Source organism: Nanorana parkeri, unplaced genomic scaffold, assembly GCF_000935625.1.
Source record: "Nanorana parkeri isolate BGI_ZX_2015 unplaced genomic scaffold, ASM93562v1 scaffold314, whole genome shotgun sequence".
Taxonomy (NCBI): Eukaryota; Metazoa; Chordata; class Amphibia; order Anura; family Dicroglossidae; genus Nanorana; species Nanorana parkeri.
Window position 1 is genome coordinate 133298 of NW_017306582.1, and position 22722 is coordinate 156019.

The 22722-nt window shown below is 47.2% G+C and overlaps 1 protein-coding gene across 1 annotated transcript in view; it reads right to left on the reverse strand.

The window, feature by feature from the left end:
* Positions 1–22722, reverse strand: part of SHQ1 (SHQ1, H/ACA ribonucleoprotein assembly factor) — an 88001-nt gene that overhangs the window by 63853 nt on the left and 1426 nt on the right. Inside the window, exons 2-7 of the mRNA XM_018557968.1 lie at positions 17667–17670; positions 13882–14035; positions 13272–13336; positions 11484–11606; positions 7571–7722; positions 2710–2822 (exon numbers count right to left, since the gene is read on the reverse strand). Of these exons, the coding sequence (XP_018413470.1) occupies positions 2710–2822; positions 7571–7722; positions 11484–11606; positions 13272–13336; positions 13882–14024 (596 nt within the window). The 5' untranslated portion in view covers positions 14025–14035; positions 17667–17670. The remainder of the gene's footprint in view (positions 1–2709; positions 2823–7570; positions 7723–11483; positions 11607–13271; positions 13337–13881; positions 14036–17666; positions 17671–22722) is intronic.

Below are 22722 nucleotides of genomic sequence, written 5' to 3' on the forward strand. Positions count from 1 at the left end.
TAGCGGTCATCAGCGGCTTGTGAGCCGCTGATGACAGCTATAAATTTAAAGGGGACAGTCTGCTGAACAGTTCTACTATAAGCTGATGGTCGCTAAAGCGACCATCAGCTTATAGTAGAACTGTAAATGCCAGGTCCGTACGGCGTACTGAGCTGGCCAGCTGGAAGCACTTTTGTAGCTCCGTACGACGTACGTCCTTGGCAGCGAAAGGGTTAAATATTCAGAAAAAAAAAAAAAGTGACTCTCTGGTATATTTTTGGGTTTTGCTTAAAATAAATAAAAAACAAAACAATGAAAAAGGAAAGATGAACAGATGGAGGAGACAAGGCAGTCAGCGCCGGCTGCGGGATGAGTGAATGATGTCACCAGCAGACGAGGAGAATTCCTCCAGTGTCCATCAAGCAGATTAAAGTGAGTCAGACAGTCGTGCGGGTTGGCGGAGCCAGGCTGGAGCTCAGCGAGTGATGTATGAACACAACACTCTGCAAGGTACTAGATATATACTGCACGATGCTGAGCACTGTAGCCATAGTGACACGGAGAACAATGAAAGGACTGGAAAGAAGAAAAGACACTGGATGGAGATGGGGGGGGGGATAGGAAAACAAAAAGATCACCGAAAATGGAGGAAATGGACCAAGTAAAGGTGACGGTGTATAATAAAGATGACGAGCAGTAAACACGTTGGAGTAACAGTGCCGGGACCGAGGGAGACGGGAGGACATACAGGAAAGCATGACACCAGAAACAGAGGAGTGAGAAATAAGTAGGAGAGAGAAGGAAGGTGGAAGGGTGAGAAAAGGAGAAAAGAGAGAGAGAGAGAGAGAGAGAGAGAGAGAGAGAGAGAGAGAGAGAGAGAGAGCGCGCGCAAGAGAGGCAAAAAGAAAGAGAAAGAGCGCAAGAGACAGAAGGAGAGCGAGAGCAAGAGAGACAGAAAGAGAGCGAGGGCATGAGACAGAAAGAGAGCGAGGGCATGAGACAGAAAGAGAGAGAGGGCATGAGACAGAAAGAGAGAGAGAGAGGGCATGAGACAGAAAGAGAGAGTGTGCATGAGACAAAAAGAGAGAGTGTGCAAGAGACAGTGAGAGACAGACAGAGAGAGCGCAAAAGAGAGAGCGAGAGAGACACACAAAGAGTGCGCAAGAGAAAGAGAGACAAAGAGAGCGAGAGATAGGAGACAGATGGAGACAGACAAAGAAAGAGAGAGAGAGAGAAAAAGAGAAAGGGAGAGATAGAGACAGAAAGACAAAGAGAGCGAGAGAGAGAGAGCGAGAGAGAGAGACGGAGACAGAAAGAGAAAGAGCGTGCGAGAGAGACAGAGAAGACATGGGAAAAAAAGAAGTAAATATAGAAAGAATAAAGCAGACAGCAGAGAAAGGGTTGAGAAGGACAGAATAAGGGAAGAGAAGGGAAATGCAGAAGAGATACAGAATAGTGAGAGGAAGGGAGAGGAAGGGAGAACAGATGGGGGTGAGGAAGATGTTTACAATGTTTTATTGCGCACCATACTGGTATTAGACCTTATGTATAGGGCGCTGTAGTGACCGGCACACGCTATGGGATCATAGATACAGATGTCGATTGTGTTGCCAGCACACCTTAATGTTTACAAACAGTATCTCTTTATTGAGGCTAACGAGGGGGGAAAAGAAAAAAAAAAAAGGAATGGATTGAAAGTGTCAGAATAAAGGATGAAATGAGTGAGAACAAGGGGATGGAGGCAGAATGAGAGAGAAATAATATATTATGCCTCACCCAGATAACACTTCTGGACTCACCTATTCCCTTCATAATTATCCGTTACCCCTAACCATATCCTAGGGAGGGGGCAGGAGAGTAGGAAGTACGTAATAGAAGGTGGGAGTAAAGCGGGCTGACTGAGAAAACATTTTCGGTTCCCCTATGCACACTAAAGTGTGCGGATGGGTGAATCTTCCCTGCCAGCTATTGTTATTCTGACAGCCAGCACCCGCAGCTGTCAGAATACCAAAACAGTAACTGCAGCTGATTGGATGCAATCAATGTTTGGCTGATCATTTTCAGAGTGGCTCCTTGAAAATAAGTAGTATTGAGTATAAGCAGTGTATGGCCTGTTTAAAGCTAGCCACATTGAATGTCTGGCCAATTCTTGCTCAGTGAGCTGAAATCCAATCCATAGGTGGCTCTGTCAGCTCGACAAACTTTGAACCGCAGACTGAAAGAGCTGGATGAAAAATGGCCAAACGGTGACCGCAACCAATCAGATTACTGTTCAGGGATTCAGATAGCTTCAGGTGCTGCCTGTCAGAATACAATAGGCGGCTGGGATGAGTCCCCCATTCAGATGGGGGACATCTATAGATATATGTGTATGGTCAACTGAGCACATCAATCATAGAGGCGGAAGAAACATGTGTAAGAAATAGCCAGGGGGAAAAAAAAAAAGAGAGCTGAAGAAAATGAGAGAAGAGGAGAACTAATGTTATGTTCCTGTTATGAAATGTCCATTTGAAAATGTACAAGATTTTTTTTTTGTGATGGCCTGTGATACGGAATCAGCGTTCTCTGTAACCGCCAGAGAACATCCAAATGGATAAAAAGAAAAGAAAAAACAAAAAGCAGCAAAGTGGAAGAGCGGAGCTTTGAAAGGAAGAGATCCAGAGGCAGACAGAAAGTGATGTCAATCCTACTGGGGAAGCGGCTGTCTCACAGACATTAAAAGGCACTTACAGGTAATGATCGGGGTCAAACTTGGCCTTTTCAGCTTCCAGGCGCCTGCGTGTGCGTTCCGCCGCCGGGGTGACGTCAGGGTCTCTCAAGTCAATAACATCATTCAGTTCTTCCTGAAAGAGCACAGGGAAGTGCGTGACACAGGTGGGAACACAAAGGGCTGGGAGAGGTGAACGATTATGTGCACAAAGGCAACACCACGAGGCGGCACAATAACAGGAGGAGCATTTGGGGATCGCATGGACACACAATCTGATGTTGACGCTCTTTCCTAAACATCCCCCAATAAATTATATGACTGTTAAAATGACAAAGGAAAAGCAACTGCTGGAGCTTTTGCCAATATTGCAAGCCTAGCGTCACATCATTCATTATTATTATTATTTTTTTTTAAAGAGGACCTGTCAAATGTATTATCCTCTTATATGTGACTCTATAAGATAACAGCAACATTTCTTTATGTATGTACAGACGAAGTTCCATAAGCTGGTATCCTTTCTGTATAGACCAGAGATAGGCAACCTTGGTGCTCCGACTGTGGTGAAACTACACCATGCATCTGCTAGTCATGCCTATGGCTCTCAGAGTCTTGCAGTGCCTCATAGGACTTGAAGTTCCACAAAAGCTAGAGAACCGAGGTTGCATGCCCCTAGTGTAGACCTTCACCTTCTGATACTTCTTGGACTGATGTATCAAAGCTTGGTTGAGTTCTCAGCCTAGAACAGGGGTAGCCGAACTTCAGAGCAGCTGTTGTGGAACTACAAGGCAGTGCAGGACTCTAACAGCCACAGGCCTGCGACTTGTAGTTCCACCACAGCTAGAGGGCTGAAGGTTGGCTATCCTGGGCCTAAAGGATGTGTGGATTCCATGTGGCAAGGTTACTTTAACCGGTGTTGAGAAAAGCAATTCGCCTGACACTCAGCTGAGAGTCTCCCGACCCGTACACTTTTTAGAACATGTCACCAACATATCGCTGTTCCACATCATTATTTTTGGCAATAGTTACCAGACTGTCCAATCTTACAATGCAACCTTACAACAGATGACAATTGTCCAATGCCTGTAGATACAGATAGGTTCAAAAAACGGGTCTCCAGCGTGTCCAGGGAGCACCCCCAAACTGCCTATGCAAACACCAGCTCCCAGATAATGGAAACATTGACACACTCTCAGTGCTGTATCAGTGCCAGGTCTGCTGCCTGAGGCCCAGGCATTGCTATGTGGGATTCAGGATGAGATGTTCCTCTGCTCCGATTTTTACAAAGACTACATTTGCATATCTCCTGGTTTGGGAAGCTGCTGGTACCTGCCGGCATTCCTCTCAATCTAGCCGGCTTCATTGGGCCATCATCCATGATGGGCGGCCTCCAACAGCAGGTGTGGGAGGACCAATGCAGGTTGCTGAGATCTTTGAGCACCTGCTTTTTAACATGAGCATCATTTGAAGTCATGTATAATGCCTTCAGGTTTACGATCAAGTAAAGCCCTGATCTGATCACCTTCTGAACAATGCTGGTCACCTACTTGACTTGTGAAGACACAACTCCTGATCTGTAGTTATGTTCTTGGTCAGTGGAGGAACAATATGAACCTCAACTAGTATTACTGAGAAGGAAATGAGCAATTACTGTCCCCATGGGTCACTCATCATAGGTTACCTTCAAGGTCTGTAGCAAAAAGGACATTGCTTTATGAGGAGCAATAAGGGAAGTTAAAGGCGAGCTTTGTACAGAAAAGAGGTAATGATGAGGTTCTAAAAAGAACACTAGAAGACCAGCACTGTCAATCAGTAGTTTTCCATGCTCATTTTGGGACAGGTAGGCTCAGACGGTTTGGGTCTGGATAAGGAAGTTCATTGGTGTTGGTCAAGGAATATAGTTAGTGTGCAAGGGTTAGAGTTTGGGTTAATGGCGTCAAGTTATAGATTAAAGGAGAACTATGGGGTCAGGGCTTTTCCCCATAGTTCTCCTTAGGGTAACGGGAGGACACAAACTAGCGTCCTCCCGTTACCCTAAGCTCAGTATACCGCGAGCTACAGCTCGCGGTATACTGAGACGCCCCCGCCGGAGCGGATCCCGACATCGATGTCGAGATCCGCCCAGCTGCGTGAGTAACAGCTGACTCTGCCTATCTAGAGGCAGAGCCAGCTGTACCCGCCCCCTCCCCCGTCCGTTCCGCCAGTCAGCGCTGGCGGATCGGAGCGGAGAGGGGGAATCCAGCCCCTCCCCTGTCACGGCAGAGAGCCGTAACAGGATCGAGAGGTGAGTGAACGCCGGTATATGTTCGCTCACCTCCCGATCTACTGAGCCGACCTGTGACAGTCTCATTGTCACAGGTCGGCTAGAACTATGAGGTGAGTGAAAAGCACTCACCTCATAGTTCTCCTTTAGGTGTTGGGGTCGGGTGAAGTGTTAAGGACTAGATGTAAGGAATAACAAGTGTTAGGGTTCAAGTAGACTTTTCTTAACAGAAAAGGATAGGTCAGAGTTTGGGGACAATGCTTTAATATTTTCCTTTCCAATAGCTTTGCAGCTACTGCAGCAAACTCTAACACCCCACCAACACTCACACCAGGTGCTTCTATGGAAGGTAGCTCTGATCATAACCAGTTTTGACAAACAAAATTTTAGCATAATGGCAAAATCTTCATCAAACTGATTCACAAATCAAATATTACACAAGTGTCAGATAGTCAATGAACATCATAATAATAATAATATTCAACTATTCTGCTATTATATGAAAACTTTCAGAAGGTTTTGGTGAACTTATCTTTTAAATTGCATCTGATATCGTGCCAGCGTAATCCCTCAGGAGAGAAGATATTTTAGTATTTAAAAGGCAAGCTGCTCACTCACTGTAATACTGCGATGGAATAAGCCTGACACCGGATAAAAGAGAAGTACAAAGACCTGTTCTGTAACTGACCACTAGGGGCGCTGCAATGTCTTTGTCAATGTAATCACACCATTTTATTTGAATTGTTGGTGCTGCTAGAACGCTTTAGTCTTTTCTTGCAGTAAATGATGAATGCTTTGTGCAAGCCCACTGAGTTTAATGAACCCTTGACGGGTCGGCTAAGTCTCTTTCACCTGACAAGTAAATAAGAAAAAACCAATGACTAGTCGATGCAATGGGCTGATGAGAACAGTGCAGGAACTCACTGAGCAGGTCTGTAGCGTGGTAGAAAGTCATTAAAGTTCCGTTTAAATCCTGGACAATATTTAATTAATCCCTGCAGTAAGGCTACCCCACCCCCAGGATAACCAACACTGCAAGGGTTGAGTGCTAGTTTTCGTCTAGGTGCTAAAAAAAAAAAGTTATACTCACTAGACCAGGGGTAGCCAAACTCTGGCCCTCCAGCTGTGGTGAACTACAAATCCCATGATGCATCTCTCTCAGGGAGTCGTGGCTGCAAGATTCTCACAGCCACGACTCCCTGAGAGAGATGCATCATGGGATTTGTAGTTTCCCCACAGCTGGAGGGCCGGAGTTTGGCTACCCCTGCACTAGACCATCCAAGCCGGCTCCCTGCTTCTGTGATCACTGAAGCGTGTCTCCTTCTACGCTGCACATATGGACTACTCCTTTGTGTCCTCACATCTATACACTATAATCTATGCACAGTGTATAGAGCATGATGACACCAGGATCCTTAGACCGCTGCAGCAGAGGAGGAGAGACGTTCTAGACACCAGCTCAGATGGTCTGGTGAGTATAACTTTTTTTTAGCACCTAGACCAGCGGTAGGCAATCTTGGCTCTTCTGCAGAGGCAGAAGCATGATGGGATTTGTAGTTTCAGCACAGCTGGAGAGCCAAGGTTGCCTACCCCTGACCTAGACATAAATGAGCACTTAACCCTTGCAGTTCTGGGGCAGCCCCACTGCAAGGGTAATAGTCACCCCCCCCCCCCCCCCGCCCCGGGGTTCTACTTTAATACATTCCAGTGCATAAAAAGGTGTGCAATGACTTACAATTTTTTTTTCTTTAGAAAAGCCTATCCCCTGCCAGCGTTCTACAGAGAAGGACCTGTTCTCTCTTTGTGAAATCAGTGGTCCCACTGCAGAGGTCACCAAAACACTCGGGTCAGAGCTCTCCAATTAGCAGGGAGCATGAGTTTTGTTGATTGCAAAGTTATAGGCATGAGTCAGCATGAGGTGTATGTGACCTCTGCAGAGAGACATCGCATAGACACGAAGAGTCCTTCTCTACAGCATGCTGGCTGAGGACCGGCGTTTCTTCTTCAGGCTGTGGCAGCCAAGTAGAAAAATGAACTGTAAGACTTAAGAGACTTTTTGCTTTGATGCACAAAACGCATTTAGCTGATTTATGAAAGTTCAATTGAGCTTAAGTCACTGAGCTTACATTACCCAGAGCTCTGAAAGACAAATGGAGCTGTGGGGGAGCAAGGGGAAGGCAAGTCTCAGTTAATAATAGCTGGTTAAGAGAAGCACACACAGTCACGTTGCCCTGAATGTCCAAAGTGATATAATAACCCTAACATTACACAAAGGTGAGGCAACCTTAAAACTCCAGCTGTTGTGAAACTACAAGTCCCAGGAGGCATTGCAAGACTGACAGCCACAGGCATGACTCGCAGAGGCATTTGTCATTTCATCACAGCTGGAGCGCCGAAGTTGCCTTCTTCTGCACCACACATTTCCACAAGTCCCATCAGAGCGTTTTCTCAGCATCCCTGGCAGTTGTAGCGGAGCATGGAAGTCATTTCATGGCTGTTGTGTTGCTTTTCTTGCTTGCCAATTTGAAAAGGATTTGTCCAACTTGGTGTTACATCCCTGACCACTTTGAGAAACGATTAGCAAACGGATATTATCTCTGCAAGAGATACAGAAAACGCACCTGCAGTCGTCCGAAGACTCCAACTCGCAAATTTCCAAAACCGTAGGTGCATTGGGAGCCGAGCTCATCAGAGGGCGACTCCTCATAAGGTGTCTGTTCGATCTGCCAATCAAAGTCTTCATCGTCATCTTCCGGGATCTCATTTGAAGCTCCTAAAAGGTCAACCCAAATGAGAAGAAAACAGAAAACATTTGTGATTTGAATAGCTCAAAAAACAAGATTTGAAAACAAAAACTTGTTTTGGTGTTTAATTGTCCTGCTGATCATTGTTGGCGGGACAGAAAGTGGTTGGAGAGGCAAAATGTTAGAGTTGTCACCAGAAGAGGAGGTGAGGGGAAATCTTCCAACAGGGGCACTGTTTCTGATGACAGCTGTCTAAGGGGAGATTTCCCCCCTTACTTTGGATATTTCCTTCAAGATTCTATTGTGTCCCCAAGACAGGAAGTATAGAGAAATCTCCCCAATAAGAACACAGCAAAAGAAAAAAAAATGCTTTACGTATACTTTAAAAAGTAGGGATGCACCGATACTGGTTTTTCGGTATCGAGTACGAGTACCGATATTTTGCCGTCTGTACTTGCTGACATCGAGTACCGACACTGGTGCTTCCGCTGGCATGGAGCCGGCTTCCTGGGCAATCAGGAAGCCGGGCAGCAGGTAATGACACGCCGTCCGGCTTCCTGATTTTCCGGGAAAGCCGAGCCCATGTTTGCCCTGTTTCCCAGGCAATCAGCATGGAGCCGGCTTCCCAGGCAATCAGGAAGCCGGGTGGCGAGTAATGACCCGCCTCCTCGATTGTTGACTCCCCCAAATACTCGGTATCGGTGCATTCCTACTTTAAAGTGTATATCAAACCAGAAATGTTTTCTAGTTTTGGATAGAGTGGGGAAGGATTAGAACCTCTGTTTGGTATCTACTGCTACCTGGGGCTCGATTAGAGAAATGTATGCTCACTTCCTGTCCTGCTGACAACTTCCTCTAGACAGGAAGTGAGGGAAAATATGCAACACCAACACAGACAGCAATAAAAGTCCGATTCTAACCTTCTCCTACTCTACTAAAGGAAAGTATTCTGTTTATTATTTTTAACTTCTAAATGGAAGCTAGCCTGCCAAAGTCACAAGACCGGCTCTCCTCCAGAGAGCTCTTTCTGCTGTGTTAAAAGAGAACTTGTCACCAACCTAACAAATTGCAGGTAAAAGCACAGAAACAAATCAAGTATTCTAAATGTTTACTTGCAGAATGTTTCCTTTCCATAAATAATTTATTTATACACCAGTAATGTGCCTCTGAGCTCGCTGGCAAATTTGAACTAGTTCCAAAGAGTCGATTCCCTAGCATAGCCCCAACCCCTGGCATGTCACAGCCCTCTTCTATTCTATGAGTGTCTAATTACCATTTGTGTTGGCCCAGCTCCTCCACCCCTCCCCTCCTTACATAACATTATATGAAGCAGCAAGGGGAGGAGCAAAGGGGATTATTATAGGAATGGGGTAGACAAACTCTGGCACTCCAACTGTGGTGAAAGTAGAAATCCGATCATGCATCTGCTGCTGGGGGTCATGCCTATGGCTGGCTAAGGAGTCTTGCAATGCCTCATGGGACTTGTAGTTGCATCACAGATGGGGGGGCTGGAGTTTGCCTACCTACTTGAGTGACAACTCCCCGTCAGCTGACATCACATCCAAGATGGCAGCACACAACAGCAGTCTCTGAGATTTTGGATGTTGACATCAGGGAGGCATTTACAGGTAAATAAAATACCTTAAACATGTTGAATGCACATGAAATCTTATGGAAAGGTTGATGTTAAAATTAATTGTCTGATGACAGGGTCCCCATCGAGCAAAGAGAACTCCAAAGGATCACGAGCCCTGCATTTCAGGAATGAGCCGCAAAATGAAGGGCACGGTATGGAAAAATACTGTGCCGTACAACAGAGTGCAGATAGCAAGATCCATTCTCGGTTATAAATGGACTCCTAAAGGTAAGGTTTTAAATCCAGCTATACATCTGGACAAATTCTACAAGTTCACAGGAAGTGTCAATGGAATTATTTTCACCTTGTGCAGTGAACAAAGCACAGACTCCCTCGAATAACGCTCAGAGATCTATTTTGTCGCTGCCTGCTCTGCCTCCTGCATTCCCGCTATGTGTGTCAAGCAGGAGGATTGTGGTCTGAGTACCTGAATTATTCCTGTGGGTTATGGCTCCCCCTCAGGGACCATGACAAGAGCCCTCCAGGCAGGAAATTACAGTAAGCGTGTCTCTCAGAGGTCCTATAGTCGTGCCCGGCCATTTAACGCATGAATCACTGTCATTGCTTCCACTCGCAGCCTTTATACCATCAGGAAGTAGATATTAGCCCTGGGAGACTAGTGTCCCAATGGTGTACGTGTTGCCAGCATCTCTTACAATATGTCACTCAACCTGCTCCAAACAGGGAATACGTATGAAAAGGTCAAACATACGGCAATGAAAATGCATCTCAGCCTGACCTACGTGAGGTTCTCCTCTAGAAAGGGTTTTGCAGCTTTCAATTGAAGGATATCAAAACCCAGGAACAAGAATGTCATGTAATGCAGCTTTTTTCAGGCAGGTACTTTACAGGTATAGTAAGATTCCCGTTGATCGTGTCAGAATTCCAGAGTCCTTTTTCTGTGCAATGAACAGATATCTTAAAGTGACACCAAACTCAGGAGTTCAATCTTAAAAATAAATTCAAGTACCATAACTATTAACACTTATTTGTATATCACTTGGCTGTAGATCCTCAAATCATCTCTGAATTGGTGCTGACACTGTCCTTCCTTCTGGAGGGTAGCTACTTGTGTTCTCCATGTTCCCTGTGTGTGTGTTGTACAGTAGTCACCGCTCCAAGCTAACTCCCGTGATGGACTACAATCTCAATACAAATTAGTAAACTGAACATGAGATTGTAGTCCATCACCGGAGTGAGCTTGAAGTGGTGACTACTTTACAACACACACATGGACCATGGGCAGGGCCGGATTTACTCTCCCTACTACCCCAGGGTCAGGTACCTCAATGCCCCTCCAATGGAGAATGACATTCCGGATGGCGAGGGCAGCAGTGTTCATTTTAATTTTTTTTATTGTTTCTTTCTATTTATTTTTTACTTTTTATTTATCTTATCTTTAACTTTTATTTCATTTTTAAATTGTATTTTTTTTATAATTTTTATTTTACTTTTTTTTATTATACTCACCTCTAATATAGGAGTTCTAGCCCAGCACTGTGCTGGAACTCCTGTGACAGATGAGAGAGGAAGACAGCTCTCCCCCTCTCACTGTTTACACAGAGCGGCAGGGTTACTTTTACCCCTGCCGCTCTGGCACCTGCTCTACATCCTGAAGACATTGGCGGCCAGCGAGGAGATGTTATTTGACGGCGGGGGGAGGATGGAGCAGAGAGGATGGAGCCAGCGAGAGAACGGAGCCGCGAGGACAAAGCCAGCGAGGAGAGGTAGGCGCGGGGGGGCTTGGGGAGGACGGACAGGCTGCAGTCTAATTACAAGTGTTCTCGGCGACATCGCCGAGATCACTTGTAAACAAACAAGTGGCTTCCTCACACTACATGTGGCAAACAACTTACCGCCCGGTGCCCGGAACTGCATGTCCCGGGCTTCGGGAGATTCCACACAGCTGCCGCCCCTCTGCTCCCTGCCGCCCCAAGGCCGGCCCTGTGTGACCTTGTGGCAAATCCAGCCCTGACCATGGGGAACAAACGTAGTCACTTCATTGTCGTGTTCATCAGAATTTCGTATCACAGCTCTCCCGGACCCTGGAAGCCAACGGCCCCCTTTGTGTTGCTGCACAGAGGTTTAAATCAGATCCATAAAACCTGGAATCCTCTTTAAGAGACAGATAAAAGGGAGTATTGAATGTCTCACCTATTTCTTCCACAAGGTGTTTAGCTGTTCGAACTCCTTTTGGTGCCAATAGGGAAGTCAGCAAATTTAGGCCTTCAAAATTCTGTCCTGGGGTCTCTTTAGGCACTCGGACAGTGAATACCCCTAAGATGGGAACAACACAACATACTGGTAAGCAGGACTTGAAAGGATGAGCCTAAAACCATATGTATCCAAAACAGATGGAATTCCTGAGGGTTCTTCCAGCAGGACATACAGGTATTATCAATGGGGAGTGCTCCAATCTAAGGATGGAAAGTCCACATTGGTATGGGTGGCGACATTTGTCTACAATTGGCGCAAAACTCCTGTCCATTATACCATCCTCAGCAGCATAAACCCGCCAGGCAAACCCCCCCCCCTTACAAACTTTGCTAATAGCATTACTGCATTACTTTATAGACCTCTCGCAGGAAACACAGCACTCCCCCTGACAATGTATTCATCAGCTTTTATTGTCATCTTTGTTCAGTCATCATCCAGAATAAGCATCTACTTCCTAGACTGAAATGCCAGTTGACAGGCTCAACGACATAAACCCTTGTGCCTGGGCGGGTCTTGGCTGTGTTCAGAAATGTCTGAAACAAATCAGCCCCTGCTGCACCTTTTCACGTTATGAATTGCTAAATTTACAATCTGATGACTGAATGACTGAGGGATAGGAGACTGAGGAAATGTTTCACATGCCTGCAGCAGACTAATTGTATCATCTCAGCCTAGGAAAATCCCTTGGCTGGAGCTCAAGGACTACTTTTCAACCATAAAGTTAACTGCTTTTTTTTTTTTAAATAAAATACAGTTTTACACAGGGGTGGCCACAATTGTTTGTGTGAAGATCCACTTTTCAAATGATGAGCTCAATGAGATCTACCAACAAAAAGAAAACACCTCCCTTGCGCTTTCTCCTGGCTCATCCTCCTGACTGTCTTTCCCGGCTATCTCTCCTCGCTCTCTCCCTGGCTATGTCTCCTCGCTCTCTCCTCTGGCCGTCTCTCCTCTGGCCGTCTCTTCTCGCTCTCTCCTCTGGCCGTCTCTTCTCGCTCTCTCCCCTGGCCGTCTCTCCTCGCTCTCTCCCCTGGCCGTCTCTCCTCGCTCTCTCCCCTGGCCGTCTCTCCTCGCTCTCTCCCCTGGCCGTCTCTCCTCGCTCTCTCCCCTGGCCGTCTCTCCTCGCTCTCTCCCCTGGCCGTCTCTCCTCGCTCTCTCCCCTGGCCGTCTCTCCTCGCTCTCTCCCCTGGCCGTCTCTCCTCGCTCTCTCCCCTGGCCGTCTCTCCTCGCTCTCTCCCCTGGCCGTCTCTCCTCGCTCTCTCCCCTGGCCGTCTCTCCTCGCTCTCTCCCCTGGCCGTCTCTCCTCGCTCTCTCCCCTGGCCGTCTCTCCTCGCTCTCTCCCCTGGCCGTCTCTCCTCGCTCTCTCCCCTGGCCGTCTCTCCTCGCTCTCTCCCCTGGCCGCCCCTCCTCGCTCTCTCCCCTGGCCGTCTCTCCTCGCTCACTCCCCTGGCCGTCTCTCCTCGCTCACTCCCCTGGCTGTCTCTCCTCGCTCACTCCCCGGCTATCTCTCAGCCCAGTTTCAGCCCAGCTGGGGTGCCGAGGTTTGACTACCCCTGATGTAATTGCCTCACAGAACAAAACAGCTGATTAATACTAATTAGAAAGCTGAGAGTTTTGTAGAGCCCCTGATAAGAATGTTATGCTGATCACAAGCGTGGACATAACAGCGTATACATTGATAATATCAAATAGAAACCTGCTAGGATTATTGTGAAATGATCTTACCATCATCAGCATTATATGTGGCTTTCTGTCTCCCATCCTCCACAATTCTGCCCGGCAGGGTCAATCTGCACACAGAGGTAACATTATGTTAGCAGAAGAATCGCACTGTCATTTTTATATTAAACCAGCGCAGTAGAAAGATGAAGGCAGCATAAAATCACAGACAGCCAACACGTTTCAGGTGCTTATCATTCCCCCTTCATCAAGGCTCATGATGGTGTAAGAGGCCAAATAGCACTGTACTGGCGTAATTGCTTAGGGTAATTGCTAAGGGCTCATTCAGATGGGCGTACACGTCCGCACGGCCTGCACACCCAAAAAAGAAAACCTGATCGTGGAAGAGACAGGTGCTGCATTGTAATTGCTGCAGGGCACATTCACATCAGTCCCTGCCCTCAAGGAGCTTACAATCTAAGGTCCCTATCTCACATGCATACATACAGGGCCAATTTAGACAGGAGCCAATTAACCTTCCAGCATGTCTTTGGAGTATGGGAGAAAACCCACACAAGCACAGGGAGAACATGCCAACTCCATGTAGTGTCCTGACAAGGATTCGAACCAGGGACCCCCACTAACCACTACACCACTGTGCTGTTTACAATGTCACCTGAGAAAGTAAGGCTTGGCGTAGAATTTGAAGTCGTCTCCGTCAATGTAGATATCCAATTCCGACACCCGGGCATAGGGAACTTTGATGGTGATAGTAAGGAAGTCTGCATCCTGGCTGATGTCGAAAGCCGGAGTGATCATACTGAGTCACCCTAGAAAACAATGCAATGCGTATCAGTCAACAGCAAAGGAAATGATGGTATAAGTATAAAGATGGCAGTATCTGTACAACAACCTGAACATCAATCTAGACCCATGAGAGAGAAAAATAACTCACTGTATTCCATGTAGTTAGATGGGAGAACCCTCCGCACACCTCACAACGTTCCCGGCCTATGCAACAGTGGTGCTCGCAGTGATGACCACGGATGGCGCCGTGCAGATACAAGGCAGAAGACAAGGATCACCAGTACTCAGTACTACCATTCAATATGTCCATTTAATTGGACAGATCGTCACAACAACAAATGCCAACGTTTCGGGGCCACACAGTGTCCCTTCCTCAGGGCGAAAAAGATGTGTCATCATTCTGAGCACTGGCCTGTCTCTGTGCACCAACTGAGAGTTGGTCTTAATTATCCCCGCTTTCATTATCTACAAGCCGGCGGTAATTCTTTTTGAATTTGTCGCAGCCATAGCGGCACATTTTGATGGCGATGCAAATAAGAACTGGTGGGGCTACCCCAGCACTGCAAGCGTTAAAAGGAGAACTATAGGGTCAGGGCTTTTCCCCATAGTTCTCCTCAGGGTCACGGGAGGACACAAACTAGCGTCCTCCCGTGACCCAAAGCTCAGTATACCTGAGACCGCCGCAGCCAGGACGGTTCCCGACATTACTGTCGAGATCCACCGAGCTGCGTGATTGACAGCTGGCTCTGCCTATCTAGAGGCAGAGCCAGCTGTACCCGCCCCCTCCCCCATCCGTTCCGCCAGTCAACGTTCGGACAGGGGAGGGGGGAATCCCTGCAGGGAGCCGTGAGTGACAGTCACAGCTCTCTGCAGGGACAGGATCGAGAAGTGAGCGAGCGATGGTATGTGTTCCCTCACTTCCCGATCTATTGAGTCAACAAGCGATTTTCACTTACCTCATAGTTCTCCTTTAACTGCTCATTTAGGTCTAGGTGGGAATATAACAAAGTTATACGCACCCGATCCAGAGAACCAGGCGGCTGTGACAGCTCTCCCTCCAGCCTGGCTCCTCCTACACTGCAGCAATGGTGTAGGAGCATTCTCACATCCTATACACTGTGTGATGATGCAGGGACCTTAGACACTGCAGCAGAGGGGGAGCGAAGCTGGAAGGAACGGTCTAAGAGCAAACCGATGGAGTAAGTATAACTTTTTATTTTCCTCCCTAGACCAAAACAATCACTTAATCCTTGCACTTCGGTGATAGCCCCACTGCAAGGGTTAATACAGACTTTGCCCATAGTTCTTCTTTAAATGTTCTCCGCACACAGATCCATGCCAGACATAACATATCCCATCGCAGAATCTCATTATTGATGGAACCAGCGTGAAAAAAAACAAACTCACACCTCACCCGAGACAGGCGCGTCTCACATGCGATGCAGAATGTATCCTACTTCCGGGACTGCACGTGTTAAGAAACGAGAGCTAAACGATTCATCTGATTGGGCAAGGTCCCTCGGCTGCTCCCGCCTCTCTACCAATCACACACGGTTACAGGAAAACTCGAGAAAGGATTGGTCGAGGCTGAGTGACATCAGGCCACACCTCCTGTTATGCTGTGATTGGCTAAGGAAGGAGGGGCGGGACTAGAGGGTGGACGGTTTGCCCGGCTTTGTGGTTTCCATGGGGACAGGAATAGAATATTCTTCGGCGATATATTGTAGCGAATCTCTAGCGAACGGTACCTTCGTTTTGTTCACATGACGGACAGCAAGAACCGACTGGAAATGGGCAAACCTACGGGCACGTTGTGGGTGCTCCTGCTCCATGCACAAGAATGGAGGGGCTAAGAGGGCGCAGAATGGGCGTTAATAGGAGATTTTAAGCACAGGCATTTGCAACAAAGTAGAACTGGAGGACAGAAGAGATGGAGATCAAAGGAGAGGAAAAGAGGATGACACTTTATGGAATGTGTTTTTTTTAATTGAAGATGCAAATTGATTGGTTGCCACGGGCAACAATGACTTATACCCTATGCGTCCATTCACACACATTCTACTTTATGATGCAGGAGCGCTTGCCATCCCGCATGCAATCCCACCCCGCATGTTGCAATGTTAGGTGCAGTGCCGTGCCATTATTTCCTGATGACACCCAAATGCACCTAGCCATCGCATGTGGGTTGTACTTACTACCATGCAAGGTGGTGTGATGATGCCATTTAAAAAAAAGGTGCATGTACTTTTTCAGTGCAGTTTAGGTGCGTTGCACAACCCATTTTTTACATTGTGCAAGGCAGGACTGACCATTGGATCACATTGGGACCTGTTGCCCCCTTTCCAGGCAGAGCGTGCTAGGTCGCTAACAGCTTTTAGCAGCCTGTGATGTTCATACCGGTGTCCCGCCCAGCTCACCAACGTCACTGGTTGCCAGGAGCTAAGTGGGACATTCTGGCTAGTGTCCTGCCCAGCTCCTGGCAACCAGTGACGTCTGTGAGCTGGGTGGGATGCCGTACAAAGCCGGACACAGAAGTAGCATCAGCAGCCCCCCCAATCTCCCCAGCAACGTGCAACACCTCCAAATCCACCACCCCTTTCCCCGAACTCAGGCAGCACATAGTGTAAGGTGCAAGGTGTACTGTGCATAGACCCGAGGATATCCTGCCATTTGTCTGTCCCTCCTCTCGCCGGGTTCATTCACAGAACGCCTTTGCAACTTGTGACAAAAATACATGTTTTGTTGTTAATAAGACGAGGGGAGAGGAGGGGCGGGTATACAAATGGAGCCATTCACTGTTGCAGCTGCAGCTCTTCAGCTCTAGCTGTTGGACCCTAAACCAGTATGTACTATTGGTGACTTTACAGCTGAACTCCGGTCAACTGATACGAAACTTGGTTTTATAGCTGGTATAGTTAGAGTCTAATTAGTCATGGGCGAATCTGCCTGGGTTCGATCCTACCAGGGTTCATTGAACCTTGTTCATAATTTGGCTCCTGGAACTTAGAGGTGAATTCCATTGAAGTCTATGAGGGAAAAATTCGGGCCATTTTAAGGACTAGTTGGCATGGGAAGCTAGGCACTGCCAATCCTTTTCAGCAGCTACACATGCCGGACCCGCTTTGACCAGCAGATAGAAATTGGCAAGTAGTTCGCTGTGGCTGTCCCTGTTTTGGCTGATGCAAAACTGTCCAGCCACTGGACAATCTCTGCCAAGCACTCATTAATAATAAACAGAGTACAGATGATACAGTAACTTGGCCAGCAGCAGGAGAACGTTAAACAGCAAGGCTTGGCCCAAATATACTGGAGACAAGGAGAACAGGCGGGGGCTATACTTCAAGATACTTCAGAAGCTACAGCAGTGTAAAATTTGCCAATAGCAATTTTAGTTTTATGAGGGATAAAGGACCAAAATGTACTGGAGACAAAAAGTACAGGCAAGGGCTGTACTATAAGAATTAAGAGGCCGCGAATGATACAGTAGTGTAAAACTGGGCCAGCGGCTGGGCAATTTTAAGGAGCAAGGCTAGGCGCAAATGTATTAGCGACAAAGAGCGCAGGATGAGGTTTTACTATAATAATTTAGATACTTCAGAGGATACAGGAGTATAAAACTGTCTATCAGCAGGACATTTTTAAGGTATAATACACCTTACTGGTATCATTATTATACAGGATTTATATAGCGCCAACAGTTTGCGCAGCGCTTTACAATGTAAGGAAGACATTACAATCACAATGCAATTCAAGGCAGGATGGTAAGGAGGGCCCTGCCCCTGAGGGCTTACAATCTAAAAGGGAGGGGGAAGTGATACATGAGGAGATAGATGTGTGGAGATGAATTGTTTGAGAACGTGATGGTTGAGTGGTTAGGTTGAACTAAAGGCAGTTAGAGTGGTAGATAGACAGACAGGTTGGGGTACAGAGTTGCAGAGGAAGAGATTCCTGGAGGCGAGCATGTGAGGAGTTGACGAGGGAGCTGGAAAGCAGGAGATCTTTGGAAGAGTGGAGGGGATGGTTAGGGTGATGCTTAAAGACAAGGTTTGAGATATAGCCGTGGGCAGAGTTGTGGATGGCTTTGTAAGTCATTGTTAATACTTTGAAGTTTATAATTTGGGCTATTGGAAGCCAGTGCAGGGATCGGCAGAGGGGAGGTATATACCTCACTTTTATTTTATCCTTGGGGATAGGGGATACTGTGAATGTTAGCAATTTAATCTGAAGTGGTTAAGGTGCACACAAAAGGCACTTCCAGAAACAGTAACAAGTAGATGCTTCGCTTTGAGCACCACAAGCTTAAAAAAGGCCCTAACAAAAATGACAAACATTCCAAAAGAAATGCAAACCCCAAAAATAGCACCCTAAAACAAAATGTGGATAGACCCTTGATGTCCTCACGTACAGTGCAGGCCTGTTGGACCTGCATTGTACATGATGACACCAGTTAGAAGGCAGCCACAGGAGTGGGAAAGAGGAGCAGCTTCCTGGGATTGGCTGTCTGGCAGAGAGGAACCCTGCAAGACTAATTCTGTCTATGACATGCCCCCTTAACTAAATGAGACCCATACTACATGGTGGTGGGGGCTACCAAAAGAAGATTTGTATCAGCTGACCAGAGTTCAGCTTTAATCTGACTTGGCTTACCGTATCCTTGTTTCAGGGCAGTGCACAGGAACCTACTGAGGCTAATGACGACCAGAAAAGTCAAATTTCAAAAGAGGACTAAAACTGGTCACGGCGTACCTCTTTGCACAGGTTTAATGTAATCTTTCACTGGCACATGGCCAAGCCAGCGACGTACCTTTGCTTAACTCAGCAAAATAAAAGCCCTGCAACCATTATTTTCCAGCAATAAAACATAATACTTCCCCTTTAATCCCGCGGCTGTGCCATTCCGCCATCAATAACACGTACCATATGTAATAAAGACAATCTATTGAAGAAAAGGATAACGGTTCCCATCGAGCATGGAATGTGATCCCGCATCACATTTTACATCCTGCGATTTGATATTTTCAAGATTAATTTCAAACAACCAGAAGAATAATAAAAAGGGGGAAAAAAATTGCGCGCGCTCCACGACAATAAATCTGCTTAAGAGCCGAAATGTCAAACCGCAGAGAAGGTTCACTCCAGGTTACAGGAGTGCAGAGGCGCGGCAAAGTCGTTTTTCTGTAAGGCTTCTGGGAATCATTTACAGCCGGGTTCACAATAACGTTCAGTCGTTCGGAATTGCTTGTTAGGGGAGAGATTATAACTAAGAAAAGCATCCTGCGCATAAACATCGAGGGATATGGCTAGCAGACAATATTTATAAATTGTCGACGTGATTGTTTGCCTTTCATCATGGGAAACATTGATTTGATCAATTCAGCCCATTTATAAAGGCCTTCTGGGGAATTTCTCCTCGACACATGGACCAGTGAGCTGTAATGAGGTGGAATCTATGTGGCATGTAGATATCAATATTTGTAACGTATAAAGTTTTTTTTTCGTTTGGCGCCAAACAGTTTGCTGATAATTAGTGAGGTTGGGACTGATCACGGTCCAAACCTGAGCTTATCCGAACACGGAAGCTACATGGGCCGCCCGCCCAATCAGCCGTTGGTTTAGGGCATCCACTGCCCCACGGTTGAAAATAAACAAAGCGGCGGGACGCTTGTGGTGATGTCCTTTACCTTGTATGGCCACATGGCCATAATAGGTCAAGTACATTTACCAAAAATAGCCATGTAGCCATACACTGAGTGGCCAGTTTGTTATGACTACTGTGGCATTGTGAGGCAATACCACGGTGTTAGGTGGCCTCAAAGTCACCCAGGGTTCTCAGCCAGAGGGGCTGAGTGGCTCCAGGAAGACAGTACGTGTACCAGGAGAGAACTGCCTTTTCAGTTCTTTCCAGGTTTTCTGGATCATAGTTGGGATCCTGGAGCCAGGAGATTTCTTAGAGCTCTGGGTGGGATGAAATCTCCATTCCTGGGTCCATGTTTTGGTAGTGACCAGCACCTGATTGTGCACCTGTGTACATCCCTCATGAAGAGTGTGCTGGGATGTGTTCAGGGCCCCACCTGTGAGTCAGGAGAGCTCCACCCTGGAGTCAGTGGAGGCCAGTGCAGCAGGGAGCTGCGGGGTTTGCGAACCATATTGAGAGGATTGGCATGTTATTGCCGTTGTCTGGAGGAACCAGACAGTGGCCCTAAAGATTGAGGCCGGAGCAGCAGTGCTGCATAGTCAATGTTAGGGCAGAACGGAGAGTGGCAAGACTGGTACAAGACAACAGAAGGGCAACAGTGCCGTGTCAGATTCCTCGCATCACCTTTCAACATCTCGTGGAGTCATCTCGTGGCCCAACGAAGTCATCCCGTGGAGTCATCTCGTGGCCCAACGAAGTACTGATGGGGTGGTCATAATAATCTGGCCACTCAGTGTATAATGTCAATGATGTCACTGCACCCCGTTCCTTTGCTTATGTCCAGCTGTGGGCAGGGAGTTTCCCACTAGCAGCTGCTTGGGTAGTGGAATGCTGTCCTTCCAGTTTCGGAGGATCTCAGGTTTGGGCCGCATTCGGTCCAAGCCAAACTCTTCCCTAGTGACGAGTAGGGATGAGCTCAAGTCATCCATTTGCTTACGTACAACTGCAGGTTTAAGAAAGACCTTCCTTCTGGGCCCAATAGGAGTTCCTTCCAGGTTCAGAGGAGTTCAGTTTCGGACCAGGTTTGCGTCAAACCTGAGCCCATTCCTAGTGGTGAGTAGGGATGATCTCAGGTCGTCTCTTTCCTTATGTACAACTGCGAACATAAGAAAGAGCTTCTTTCCAGGCTCGGTAGGAGCTCCTTCCAGGCTCGGTAGCAGCTCCAGATTCGGGGGAGCTCAAATTCGGTCTGAGCCGGAGGTCCTCCAGTCCTGGAAGCAGCTCTTGCCGAACCCTGAAGCTGTATGCAAGCAAAGGGATGGGATACTGTGACATCACTGACCTTTCTTGGCCATGTGGCCTGAGCTCATACCTAGTGATGAGCGATCCAGTTGGGCAAAAGTCTGTTAGATGCTGAGAATTGAGCTAGGTTGTGCGACCTTGTAACTCCTAACCATGTAACAGCTAACCCGAGAAGACAGTGGTCATTAAGAAGCTGAGGAGAAGATGGCGGCGGCACAGACAGAGAGCTGTGGGAGGGCTGTTGGGTGGTATTCTGGTGGGTTGGGGGTTAACACTAGAATTGGACTTTAAATATGACTGTTGGTGCGGTGGCCACAAGCCTTTTCCTTAATAGTTTGCCATTATAACATCTTCTTCCTTCCCATCTCAGAAAATATGAATGGCCTACAAAAGTATCGCCTTCCCTCTTACTGTGATAAGCTCACAGATCGGAGGATGTCAGGGACAGGTGCTGCTCCGTATCTGAGCTACAAATGTTCCCAAAGTACTCAAAACAATCCAGATGTTTCTGGGGTTCAGATTTCTGTTGTGAAGCCAAGGAGGAGGCCTTCCTGCCTGCTCATGGGTTTTATTGTCCTCCCTTTTATGAGTCTGTTTCGGGTTTCACGGGTCATGCAAGGGCCAAGTGTGGCCTAATTCCATATGAATTTATACTGTACCAGATATTGTCTTATCTCTGCACAGTATGTTTGCGTGCCAGAGCGTTCATTTCTACCCCTACAAGCCCCTAGACTGCGCGTATCTGTATCTTCTAAATGCTCTTGGTAGTTGGTGATTCTTTTTCTTTTGGCTGCAGCGATAGTTGCGCAATGAATATAGTAGAACGTTAGAACGTTTCCCAACAGCTGAGAACAGATTTCTCTAATTAAAGGAAACTTGTTCTGATTAAAGTCTGCCACTAGAGAGTTCCTTTTTTCAGAAATGCTAATTCACGGGCTGTGATGCCGATCCATTGGCATCAAAGCATTCTGGGTCATTGACAATTGTTTGCAGATTAAGAGTTCTAACTTTACTCTCCCACTGCCAAAAAATCTTCTGCTCACAGTTCTGGGTCAGATGCCTGGTCCCCATACTGTATATGGTTCCTCCTACTAGCCCTGAAAGCTGGCTATACACTGCTTGAATTTCAGCCATGTGCAGCCCCTGCGGGGACCCCCCCTGTTGATTATTCAATCTGCATTAAAACAAAAGGCATGTAAAGTCTTACCAGTCGTTTTCTTTAGAAAGCAGACACGGGATGAGTAGGAAAGAGCGACTCCTGCCAGAATGCTGTAGAAAAGGACTCTTTCTCTCTGTATGGAAGCAGTGGTCTCTCTGCAGAGGTTTAACCAGTGGAGTCACAAGGGGGGGGTGGCCGGCACCCGGTTTATACCCAGGTGACAGTCATTCTGGTGTCACCCCCTTTCAAAACTGGAGCAAACTAAATCTGGAGCAGTTGTCTATAGCAACCAATCAGCTTGTTCAGTTAAGCTTTGAAAACAAGAGAAGCTGATTGGTTGTCATGGGCAACTGCTCCAGTTTTGATAAATTCCCCTTTGATATAAATATAAAATATATGCAATCCTAACCCTTTTGCTGCCAGCGACGTAAGGCATACGTCGCTGGCAGTGGGCCCCTCTAAACAGACTAGCCTGATGGCTGAGCTGCTGCCAAGTCGCTTCCACGGGCTGGTAAAGAGTGCCCCCCCCCTCCCAGGGGCAGGTAAAGAGCGCGCTCCCCCAGGGGCAGGTAAAGAGCGCGCTCCCCCAGGGGCAGGTAAATACACCCCTGCTT